Source organism: Pelobates fuscus, chromosome 1 (genome assembly GCF_036172605.1).
Source record: "Pelobates fuscus isolate aPelFus1 chromosome 1, aPelFus1.pri, whole genome shotgun sequence".
Lineage (NCBI taxonomy): Eukaryota > Metazoa > Chordata > Amphibia > Anura > Pelobatidae > Pelobates > Pelobates fuscus.
Window position 1 is genome coordinate 170,860,465 of NC_086317.1, and position 12,546 is coordinate 170,873,010.

At 41.2% G+C, this 12,546-nt stretch overlaps 1 protein-coding gene across 5 annotated transcripts in view; it reads right to left on the reverse strand.

Annotated features, from left to right (window-relative positions):
• The window catches only part of ATP2B4 (ATPase plasma membrane Ca2+ transporting 4), a 130,837-nt gene that overhangs the window by 14,474 nt on the left and 103,817 nt on the right, over positions 1-12,546 (reverse strand). For 3 of the 5 annotated variants that reach the window (XM_063452596.1, XM_063452559.1, XM_063452578.1), the window contains exons 7-13: positions 11,812-11,847; positions 9,216-9,377; positions 8,693-8,907; positions 8,307-8,549; positions 6,844-7,085; positions 5,826-6,060; positions 5,474-5,653 (exon numbers count right to left, since the gene is read on the reverse strand). In XM_063452596.1, coding sequence (XP_063308666.1) covers positions 5,474-5,653; positions 5,826-6,060; positions 6,844-7,085; positions 8,307-8,549; positions 8,693-8,907; positions 9,216-9,377; positions 11,812-11,847 — 1,313 coding nt within the window. The remainder of the gene's footprint in view (positions 1-5,473; positions 5,654-5,825; positions 6,061-6,843; positions 7,086-8,306; positions 8,550-8,692; positions 8,908-9,215; positions 9,378-11,811; positions 11,848-12,546) is intronic. The other 2 variants (XM_063452569.1, XM_063452588.1) reach the window with 1 other exon arrangement.

Below are 12,546 nucleotides of genomic sequence, written 5' to 3' on the forward strand. Positions count from 1 at the left end.
GATTTTAACTTGCAGATAATTTAATTTGATACACACATAACTAACTCTAAAGTTTACCTCTAAGGATCTTCATACAACTAACCTTTCACCTTTATTCCAGCATCTTTAAACTTTTATTACACGTGCATATTGGGTTTGCATTTTGCTGCTCAAGAAATTGGCTGTATAACAACCACATTCAGAGTGTAATCTAAAATTCCCCAGCTTGTAACAGTCTCCTGTGTGATGCAAGTTAGCAGACATGTCTAAATGAGGTATATTTACTGTAAATTATAACTCTATATTTTCAAATGAGCCTTTTGATTGAGAGCAGTCTAAATTCAACTAGTCTTTTAGAATGTTGTTGAAAACATCTTTCAGCAATACACACAGGTCATCATTTAATTATACCATTTTGGTTATTTGTTGTAATCCTTGTTCTTGCCAAAAATCTAATGCTCATCACACAATTTCTTATCAGCATGAATTTGCTGTCATTTGGGGGCACTCACTTCCAATCTACCTACATACAAGCCCTAACCTCAACCAGAAAATGGACAGAAATTACCCTAAAGTGTAAACCACATAACTGAACCTAAAACCTAAACCTCAGGACAATAACGGTTTTATATAAATGGTAAGACAGCTGTGATAAGTGTGTTCAGTACATATTTCTGGGCTACATGCCGGTGTTTATAGTGGGACCAGAACAGATATACAATGTTGTGTCTCTGTTCTTCTCCAACAATAAACATGGCATGTAGCCCAGAAATTAATCACGAATGTTTGTGCCACATCTGTCATTCTACATTGATTATCAGCACCAGAAAAGGAAGAGTGAAAGACAGGAATTCACATCCTGTTACTTTTTCATTTGATAGAGAGCTGCTTAGGTATAGCCTGTCAAAGACAATATACCTAGCCTGTTGTGACCAGTTTTTAAAAGATAAACCACATAAAACAATAATAATAGGTTCTACTAACATAAAGACACTTGCATAAAAATAATACGCATAAACACAACGTATTACATTATTGGTTTCCAACCACACAAATCTGTAACAAACCAACCACTTTATATACATACACACAGATACATATATATTGTATTCAGATACACAATGATCAGCCACAACATTAAAAACCACCTGCCTAATATCATGTAGGTTACACTCGTGCTGCAAAACAGCACTGATGCGTTGAGGCCTGAAAGCCACAAGACCTCTGAACATGCATCTGGCACCAACACATTAGCAGCAGATCCTTTAGGTCCTGCAAGTTACAATGTGGGGCCTCCATGGATTGGATTTATTGTTAAAGCATGTCCCACAGATGATCAATCTGATTGAGATCTGGGCAATTTGAAGGTCAAGGCAACACCTTGAACTCTTTGTCATGTTCCTCAAACAACTTCTTAACATTTTTTGCAGTGTGGCTGCCATGAACGGGTGTATGTGGTCTGCAACAATCTATAGATACGTGGTATGTGTCAAAGTAACATCCACATGAAGGCCAGAAGTCAATATTGCCCAGCAGAACATTTCCCAGAGCATAACACTGCTTCCACCAGTTGGCCTTCATTCCATAATGAATCCTGTTGCCATCTCTTCTCCAAGTAAATTATGCACACACCAGGCCATCTATCAGATCTAAATGAAACTGTGATTCATCAGACCAGGTTACCTTCTTTTAATGCTCCATGGTCCAGTTCTGATGTTCACATCTCTCGGAGGTGGACAGGGATCATCATGGGCACTCTGACCAGTCTGTGGCTATGCAGCCCCATATGCAACAAACGTAAGCATGGTTTGTTCTGACACCTTTCTACCATGGCCAACATTATGTTTTTCAGCAATTTGAGCTACATTTGCTCTTCTGTGTGATCAGACCAGATAGGCTAGCATTCGCTCCCCACATGCAAAAATGAGCTTTGGCCGCCCTTGACCGAGACGCAGGTTCATCGGTTGTCCTTCACTGTACCACTTTTGGTAGATACTAACCACTACAAACTGGGGACCACCCACAAGACTTGCCATTTTACAGAAGCTCTGACTCAGTCATCAAGCCATCACTATTTGGCCCTTGTCAAAGTCACTCAGATCTTTTTGCTTGTTCACTTTTCCTGCTTGCAACACATGAAATTCAAGAACGGACTGTTCACTTGCTTCAAAAAAGTCATTTTCTGTTCAAGGTTTCAGTTTGACACTAAACTTTTATCAGAACACATATACACAAATTTATATATACATGTTTACACACACAAGGTGGTACAGTAAAATAACTATTTTCAATGTAATTAGCATTTTGGCAGTTACAGAGCAGATATGTATTCTATAATGGATATCTTAATGAGTTGCAGGGCACTATAAAGTAAACTAGCTACTTCCCTTCAGTACTAAAAATAAAATAATTACTTTGTCTGCAAACAAATATGATGATAGAATAATTTGATCTTCTGCAGTCCTGTATTGACACTGTCCAGAGGCAATAGCTGCTCATTTTAGCAAATATTTAGCAAACATGTTTTCTTTTTCTGCTTCTCTTACACAAAATATTGCTTTCAATCAACGGGGTGTGGCAGACATAGCAGCAAAACAGACGTGCTTCCATTGAGCTCTGCCATAGAGACTCTTAAATTCAACAATTTTGTCACCGTTGGAGCTGTCAGGGGACACATACTCGACACCCCCCAACAGACAAAAATATGGGGCGCAAGCACCGTAAATGTCAACTCCGAGAGAGCCCTAAATTGCCTGATATCAGTCTTTCATTCGAAATGCCTACTCTGCCAGAGCCACCTAGGATGGCGCCCAAGCCTCGAGAGAAAAATGAGGCCTCTGTGGAATCTAGTGAAAAGGAGGAAGAACTCCCCTCACTGGGTCAAGGGGATGACTCTCAGGAAGCAGAATCGAACGAAGACTCTTCACCTTCCACTAAAGGAGACATTAAAAGGTTGCTTGCAGACATGCGGGAGGTGTGGAATGCCGATCTAAGAGAGACCCAGGAGGAGATGGGAACCCTCCACCAGAAAGTCCAGGAGGTGGAATGCAGGGAGAGCTCCAGGGACAGTCTGCTGCAGACTACCAAAGGTCAGGTGGAGAGTCTGGCCCAACAAGTCGAGAGGCTCAACAGGGCGGTCTTACTGATTGAGTCCACCACAGACGCTGGAACATTCACCTGCGCGGCATCCCAGAGAGGATAGGGGAAGAGGCGCTGATGCCTGTGACGGACCGCCTGGTACCCCGACCGGGTACATCCATCAATCGCTGCTTCCTAGTACTTGCGAGTACCACAAGCACTGCACTGGAACATCCTAACCACCGCAAACCCCACGAACCGCCGCAGCTTGGTTGGGGTCTCGCCGTCCTCCACCCACCCTGGCCCAAGACCAGGATCCAGTGGGTAGACCTATCCTAGTCCAGATAGTCTGTCTCACTACCCAGCACCAGGCAGCGTCGCAGGAAGAGGAGATTGTCGGTCCCTCACCCCAGCAGCAGCAAGCACCCCTGGAAGTGGAGATAGTCGGTCTCACTACCCAGCACCAGGCAGCATTATCAGGAGTCAAGACAATCGATTCGACTCCCCAGCGGCAGCTTATCTTACAGGGAGAGGAGACAACCGGTCTCTCTCCCCAGCGGCAGGGCAAGTTATTGGGAGTGAAGACAGTCGGTCTCACTCCCCAGCGGCATTGTGCATCACAATGCCCTTTCTTCAGAGACTGATTGCCTCCATGGGCCCTAGTGGGGGCGCTGATCACATGCTGATATCCAATGCTTTCCGGATCCGCAAAGCAGCGACTGTGACGGCCGTAGCACCGAGAGATAGCATAATTGTCACCAGGGACGTTGCGGCCCGCACTGCCGTTCTGGCCTGCTCCAGAGACAAAGGGGAGTTCCAGTTTGAAGGCTGCACAGTAGCAGTGTTCAGCGACCCACCGTTTCCCGTCCTGCTGGAAAAGAGGCTCCTGACACCAATAGCTGGTCGGCTGAGAGAGCACTCAGTGAGATACTGCTGGGGAGGAGATGGATCCCTGAGTTTATCACACGGAGACACTAACCTGACCTCTTCTGGGGATAAGGAGGCATTCCTGAGACAACTGGGCCGACAGAGAGAACAGCAGCTTCAGGCAAAGGAACTGTGAAGGGAACAGTGACTTGAGCACTATAGTATATTAGGCCAGTTGGTCTGTGCTTATCTCCAACTGGTTAACTTGATACATTTGCTTTCAGGACGCTTGCAGCCATCATTTTTTTTTGTGTTTTTTTTTAAAGTTTTTTAGTTTTGGATTTTTAGACACTTAGTGCGCAACCGATTGTTGTTCTATGTCTTAGTTTAAAGAGACCACTTACTCCTACAGGCAGTGAAGGGATATAATGGCTAGTGTTTTAGCCTGTATAGGACATATGAGTGCAACATAGGAATGTGGAGCATTGTATCAATACAAACAGGCGGGGGCAATCCATGCCCTTGTGGCGGTATGACCAAGTATGGGGCGATTATCCCCGTATTGCAGTTAACTCTATTACATCAGACTCGGATCAGAAGAGTCAATACAGAACCATTAGGTAAGACCTGGGCAGGTACAAAAAGATAAGTCCTGCGCTTAAGCTGCAAGGACTACAACACACATCAGCCCCAATATATAGTAAAAACCAAAGAAAAGAAAATGTTACTTGCGCTTTTTCCTTAATCCCTATGTATATTTAGACAAATGGAGGTCATTTAGTTGCTCCAATGGCCATTGGAGGGATGCCCGCCTGCCAACGTCAAGGCAGACCCCCCCTAAGCGGGTCCTAACACTGACCCTTCAGCCTGCTTCCTTGAGCTTCTGGCAGGTGCTGTGACAACTTGACAGACGTAGTGTAAACTGAGGGCCTCGCGTCACGACAAGCACTGTACATATGTGTGCAGTCTATTGACATAAAGACCATGGCTTAGTTAAGATGCCGTACGTGCGCGACAACTTGCCTACTTTGTTTCCCAAGGGAAATGAGGATAAAAAGGTAGAGGGGAAGCTGGGGCCAGGATGCTTGACTGTAGTTAGAGGGACGATCCAGAAGCAGCGACATAACATTACACAATCGCCTAACCATATGAATAAATAAACATTCATGTTATAACAGAAAATTTTCCTTTAACAATGTTCAATAACTAACAATGTATCAAGAAGACCATAATTTCCACAGACCGATTGCTACTGTAGAGCTTTATATCAGTCCATGAAAAATGTGATAAGGGTGTACCGAGGCAAAAAAAATAAATAAAACATAATACTATGGTCCTGAATATAAAAACATGTTGTCAAGTTTTCAATTTGTCACCACAAGGACCACTCATTAAATCAACATTTTGTTGACAATTACATGAAACAGTGGTTTGCTAGCAGCATCAAGGAGTAATCACAGTATTTATATTTATACTGCTAATTTACTGCCAGTTCACATCTCTATATTCTCACACTCATTATGAAATATGACCAGGACAGTTTTCTTACCTCTCCCTTTTCGTTCCGGATCAAAGTATTGAATTCTTTTCCCTCCAGGCACAGGAAGTCTTCACCAGGCTGAAGGATACCACATTTGGTAGCTATAGCACGGGCTGTATTGATATTGTCCCCAGTTACCATGCGCACAGTGATACCGGCACGTTGACACATCAGGATGGCATCAGGGACCTGTTCGTAAATGGAAGATGAGGGAAGGATTAACAGTAGATAGAGTAGTTAGAAATTGTAGAGTTACAGTAAATAATGGAGGAAGTCATATCAGAAATGATAAAAAAAAAAAAAAAAAGACTCTCGGAATCTATGTAAAATCAATAGCATGTGGAAAATGTATATATTTTACCTCAGGCCGGACAGGGTCTTCAATGCCCACTACTGTGATACAGGTAAGTTCAGATAAAATGTCCGATTCACTGTCCCAGTTAGGCTCTGAACCTGCAGGGAAGTCTCGGAATGCCAGACAGATTGTACGTAATCCATCACATGCCATTGGTTCTATGGCCTTCTTTACCATCTCATCCCGATCTCTTGCCTTGAAAACACAGACCTCTCCTCCTTGGTCAAGGATACGTGTACATCTGTGGCAAAGAGAAGAAGCAACCATAATAAGCTATAGACATTTTATATTTTATTTCTAGATGTCTATGGATTGCAACAAAACAATATTTAAATTACTTCAGATTAAAGGGTTACTTTAACAAAAAAAAAAAAAGTTCTCCCTCAGCCCAATCCACCTTCGCCGACAACAATCTGCTCGAAGGGATCAATGCCAGAGTGGGCTGGATGAGAGGAGTACAAGGGCAGCATGGGGATGGGGGGAGCTACCATTGGCCATTTCTAAACAGCATGCTGCACATTCTGACGACAGACACTATGCCTTTGGTAGATGCAGACTCCAATTACCATAACCACAGTGAAATGGCCATGATGCTTGGAGCAACCCTTTAACCCCTTAAGGACACATGACATGTGTGACATGTCATAATTCCCCTTTATTCCAGAAGTTTGGTCCTTAAGGGGTTAAAGGAAAACTGTCCTCAAATTTTCACTTCTCTTTTTTAAAATGTCTATTTAATTTATTGAAACTTGGTTTTCAAGATGTATACTGATTTGTTTTATTTTAAATGTGTCAGAGCAGCCATGTTGGGTCTCTACTGTTATCGGACCAGCTGCTGCTCAACTTAGTCTGCTGCTGCAGTTCCGCAATCGGAGCTGCAGACAAGGTGTCATTTAAGCCTAATATTGTTTAGCTGCTTTCTTAGAGTATTTATGTACTGTTTAACAAAATTGAATGTGTGCAAGTAGCATAAAATGGTTTAAGTTTTCCAATACCAGTTGCCATATTCGGGCTATAGTCTTACTTGCGCAGGATGATTTCTGAAGCGCCTTTGCTGTACATCCGGAATCCACCTGATGGAGTGCGTAGCACTGTACTCATGGATTTGCGTACAGAGTTAAAGGTATAAACCTTGTACAGTTTTTCCTCGGGAATCTCGTTGCGAACAGCCTGGTAATCCTGCTTCAAGTCCAACACAAAGCCTAGCAAGGCACATTCTGTTTTGTTACCCACCTGACGGGGAAGACCTCCTTCCTTCTCAGGGGGCTAAGAAAAACACATCAAACAATAGGTTTGAAAAAAAAAAAAAAAAAGAAAAACTAAACACCAAGACAAACTGAGAAGAGCAAAGCAACAAAACCACAATTAATATATCAGCACATATCCCTAAAGTATCTACAGATTAATCCCTGGCCACCAAAACCCTTACATTTCAAACCCATCCCTTAACCCCTTAAGGACCAAACTTCTGGAATAAAAGGGAATCATGACATGCCACACATGTCATGTGTCCTTAAGGGGTTAACGGAACACTATAGTCACCTAAATTACTTTAGCTAAATAAAGCAGTTTTAGTGTATAGATCATTCCCCTGCAATTTTCACTGCTCAATTCACTGTCATTTAGGAGTTAAAGCACTTTGTTTCTGTTTATGCAGCCCTAGCCACACCTCCCCTGGCTATGATTGACAGAGCCTGCATGAAAAAAAAAACTGGTTTCACTTGCAAACAGATGTCATTTACCTTAAATAATTGTATCCCAATCTCTAAATTGAACTTTAATCACATACAGGAGGCTCTTGCAGGGTCTAGCAAGCTATTTACATAGCAGGGGATAACAAAAATCTTAATTAAACAGAACTTGCAATAAAGAAAGCCTAAATAGGGCTCTCTTTACAGGAAGTGTTTATGGAAGGCTGTGCAAGGCACATGCAGGGAGGTGTGACTAGGGTTCATAAACAAAGGGATTTAACTCCTAAATGGCAGAGGATTGAGCAGTGAGGCCGCATGGGGCATGTTCTATACACCAAAACTGCTTCATTAAGCTAAAGTTGTTCAGGTGACTATAGTGTCCCTTTAATTTCATATTCTCCTGTGCAAGACACAATGCGTAACTACACATTATATGTGTGTGTGTATATACAAACCCCACAAGCGATGGCACTCAATCAGCACTCCTCCTGGTCCTCCCAAGCCTCAAAGAGATTTAGTTGAAGGATCCATTCTTCAAGAATGTGTGTGGGTTTTTACTACAAATATAAATCCACACTGCTTAGCAGTGTTTTGGAAATGTTTTTTGATTCTCTATTGGTCACCACCTTCCTCTTTAGTGATGTGACAAATTTTGAAACAAAGAGTCTTAAAATAAGAATAATAAAATAAAACTGCCCTCAAACTTTGGATTGGTGGGAATCCCTGAGTTTTTGCAAATCATTGAAAAAGTCTCTAATACTGGTATTTCAACTAAGCAATGCCCAGATTTTCTTACCAAGATCTTTGATGTATAGGCTGAGTTGACAGAAATGCCGTTGACCATCAGCTCCAGTACTTTTGCATCCAATGCTTCAGGATCGGGAATCTGCCGATAGTGGGTGCCACCCACATATGCTTGAACTACGGTCATACGGTTCATAGTCAAAGTGCCTGTCTTGTCTGAGCAAATAGCTGTTGCATTACCCATGGTTTCACAGGCATCCAGATGACGCACAAGGTTATTGTCCTTCATCATTTTCTGTGGAAAATGTAACAGTTTAGTTATTGGGGAGGGATGATATTTAATGGCGGGTTTTGGTTACAAACATTAGGCAAATAAATATCAGAAAACAAATCGGAGGCTTGGTTAAAATAAATAAATAAAACCCGCTCCAATCATACCTTGACAGAGTAGGCAAGGGAAATGGTGACTGCAAGAGGCAGACCCTCTGGGACAGCAACAACAAGCACAGTGACTCCGATGATGAAAAACTTGACAAAATATTGAATGTAGATGGGAGTACATTCTGCCAGCCAAGGGCGACCCAACACTCCAAAGGTGTAAATGACAAAGTACAGGACCAGAATAATCACCGTAATGGCAGACATGATGAGACCTGAAGTAGGAAATCTTGTTAAGACACACACAATCACCAAAATACCAAGCTACTTGTACTTCATGAAATCCTTTCAACCCTTAGAACAAAATTCCCAAAGTGTGCAGTGCAGTAAGCTTCATTGAGAAAATTAAGAGTCCAGGACGATACGGAGTGTCTTAACCTGGGCTTTATTGGGGTTTCTTTTTTTAAAGAAAAACTACATTATGCATCTTTTCTACTTTTCGTCTAGAACTTTTTGTTTCATATTTTTTTTATGGATGATCAAATGGGCCTCTGAGAAAATTATAAGGTAAGCGCCATGTTACCTGCTTTTCCAATCTGCACTGCTAGACGGGTCAGCTTTCCTTGCAGGACAGATTTTTCCTTCTTTGGCACCTTCACCACTTTCTTCTCCTTCTCTTCGCTATCAACTCCCTCCTCACTTTTCAGAGGTTGGATCTCAAGAGCTACACCATCCTGAGCTTTGGCTGGAAACGAGGGAAGTAAAAACGAGGGCCGGTTAATACTGAAGGAGAGGTGGAACAGACAGAGAAGGACACAAGTAACATGATGCCACTAGACAACATGACACAACCAATAGTAAGTGCAGACAAACTCACCAGGAAAAATAAAAGTGCGCTTAAAATAGAAGGTTAAGGAGGACATGGAAAGAAGGGAGTGGCAAGTGAGAGGAAAAGAGAATGATAATGAAATTACAAACAAAAAAGACAAAAGGAATAGAGCAGGAGAGAAGAAGGTTATGATGGGCCCCCTGCACAAAATGGTTAAATGTTAGTAAGTCCAGTATGAGTACGTCCTGTTTCCTCCTGTGTATTAAAATGTCTGGTTAGGTGCAGTTTACAATCCTCAAGAAGGGAGGCTGCAATATACTGTAATTCCTACACACTTGCACGGGCCCAGGAAGGGTTTCTTTCACCCAACCCTTTAACACTTCCAATAATGAAGCAGTGTAAATTTGATTTGGACAGATTAAACAGATAGTATAGTGAATGTTAATGAATGAAAATGCTTTACTACCTTTGGGATGCTCTGCGTTGTTACACCAAACATCAAAATATATCATGATTTACATCATTCATCCCAAGAAAGCCTGTCATACATACAGTAAGGGTTGTTTTTCAAATACATTGTGATATATAGCACTGGCTATTCCATGTGTGGATTCCATGTGCTTGTCTATTGAATAGCTTCACTCATGTTTTTTCATGAATGAAATGATATCAGACATACGTTAATTACCACTTGTATTGCATGCATAGGCTGTACAAAACCTATTATGAACAATCAGAAACCGTGATCATTTAGCTGTAGTCATTTTTGCATAGTGCTACAGCTACAATGAATTGAGAAAGGTAGCTTCTTGTACCATATGCAATCAGCATACAGGACAATATTTTTAATGAGATGACGGACATATTTACCAGACATTTTCCCTGCTTGGTTATGGTGATGGGTTATATATTGCTTTCAATTGATTCAAAACAAGCTTCATACAAAGAGATGTACATATTACAAAATGTACAAAAACAAGAATTCACCTTTGTCCAAACCCCGCCCCCCCCCCCCAAAAAAAATCCCCCCAAAAACCCCACCAACGTATTCTGGTGGATAAGGCTTGGAGTGAAAATTCTACATATATATGTAGTTTATAAAGATTGGAGAAGGCAGCAGTTCAAATGTGTTTCAAAATATATTCACAGGTTTACATATTTTGTAGTTCTGGGATGCAGTGATCGCACTGAACACTAGCAGTTAATGTACTATAACAGCAGAACCAATTGTTTAAATTACGGTTTTGTGGCCAACTCCACTAATACATTTTTGAAGCAAAAAAAATAGAAAACCACATGCAGCAATCCAGAAATAAAACAGATACATCACTGTTCCATTTGTTGTGGCTGTTTTTTAATACATGAAGAACAGGCTTCCACGGATAATGTTGTATAGAAGATCAGTGAGTTTGAAGAAGCTTATTTTGCTACTGGTGGGGGGAGGACCCTTAACTGAGATCAGTCGATAAGGAGAACTTGGTCTCGAGGTTGTTAACTAAACAGTCTATAGCTGGGGATGGAATGATTACCAGACCAATACCAGCCCCCTGTGTTGACAGAGTAGTTCACCAAGGGCAAGTTAGAACTAGCATACATAGATGAAAGAGCAGGAAGAAATATGCTTACAAGATGAAAAGACAACATATAGAGAAGGACAGTCGCTGCTGTGGGCAATGCGTGCATAGATGCAATATACCCAAAAGTGAAAGGCCTGAAAAGATCACAAGTGAATGCCACATATAGGACACAAACAAGATGCAATAACACATCCAGGCACATAAAACGCTGCCATTGTGTGTGATGTCACATAACCACAAGACACAAATTTATGTGCGCCAAGTCAACAAAGACTACATGTCATAGAAGAACTGTTAGGGGCAACTAAGAAAAGAGGAACACATGTTTTGTGTCTGCATAAAAAATGGGAGTTTATCATTCTATTTTAGATACAGAGCCCTCCTGCAAACAGGCTGTAAATTTATGAATGCCCACTTTGTGTTAGAATGGCAAGTATCATGCAAAAAACACCAGGCCTTGGGTATGCTTGACAACTACTGGTATGTTTTAAAAATCCTGTATTTCCATTTATAAAGCTATATGTAGTACATGATACAATGCATGGTTTGGCAGCTCCAAACAATGAAGAACCCAGTGGTCCATCAAAGTTTACCAGTAAAGTTTCCTCCTTCAGAATTACAGCACAGATCATATATGATCCTGGTGCCAGCTATAAGCTGTGCAGATGAAAGTGGTGAAGGTAAGCAATTGTGCCCACAAACAACTTTTTTGTGAAATTTAGTCAGTTGTCGCTGTGAAACAGAATGAGGTTGGGAATTGAGGATCTGTTTACCTTTGTTGCGATTTTCTGGAGGTCCTTGTTTTTTACCTGTTCAGATAAAGAAAAAAAAAAAAAGAAAAAAAAAAGAAAGAAAGAAAAAAAAAAAAAAGGAGGAGGGTTTCTGATCACTTTGACTTCATGAAATAAAGGAGGAAACCCCCCAAATAAGATGGAAGAGATGAAAGGGAGCACCCTCACCTGTGAACTATCCCATGAAGTGGAGGAAAAAAGGGCAAGGCAGGGTCAGAGAAGATATATAAAGAATGGGGAAACGGAGTAGGGAGAAGAAATAACAAAACAGATAACAGACTGCGAATATAGACCAAATGGGATAGAAAGGTAAGATGAAGAAAAGAGGAAAGTAATAAAAAAAAACGAGATAGAAAGACCATGATGGAAAGGCAGAAAGAAAGAGAAAAATAAAGTATATGATCTGAAGGAGCAAACAGAAAGCCCATACAGCATACTTATGGAAAGGAGACAAAACATTTAAAAATAGGAATATGAGAACACCAGAGTAATGGACAATGGAGTGAGCACACAGAGGAGAGCACACAAAGAATGTGATTTCAAGAGGTAAACTATCAAAAAAGCAGAACAAAACAGTATTGACAATATAATCAATCCATTGAATAAACCAATAAACCTTAAGCCTACTGTTAAAGAACCCCAATCAAGCGCATGACATATATGTATATGTGTGTGTGTGTATATACACACACACATATATATATATATATATATATA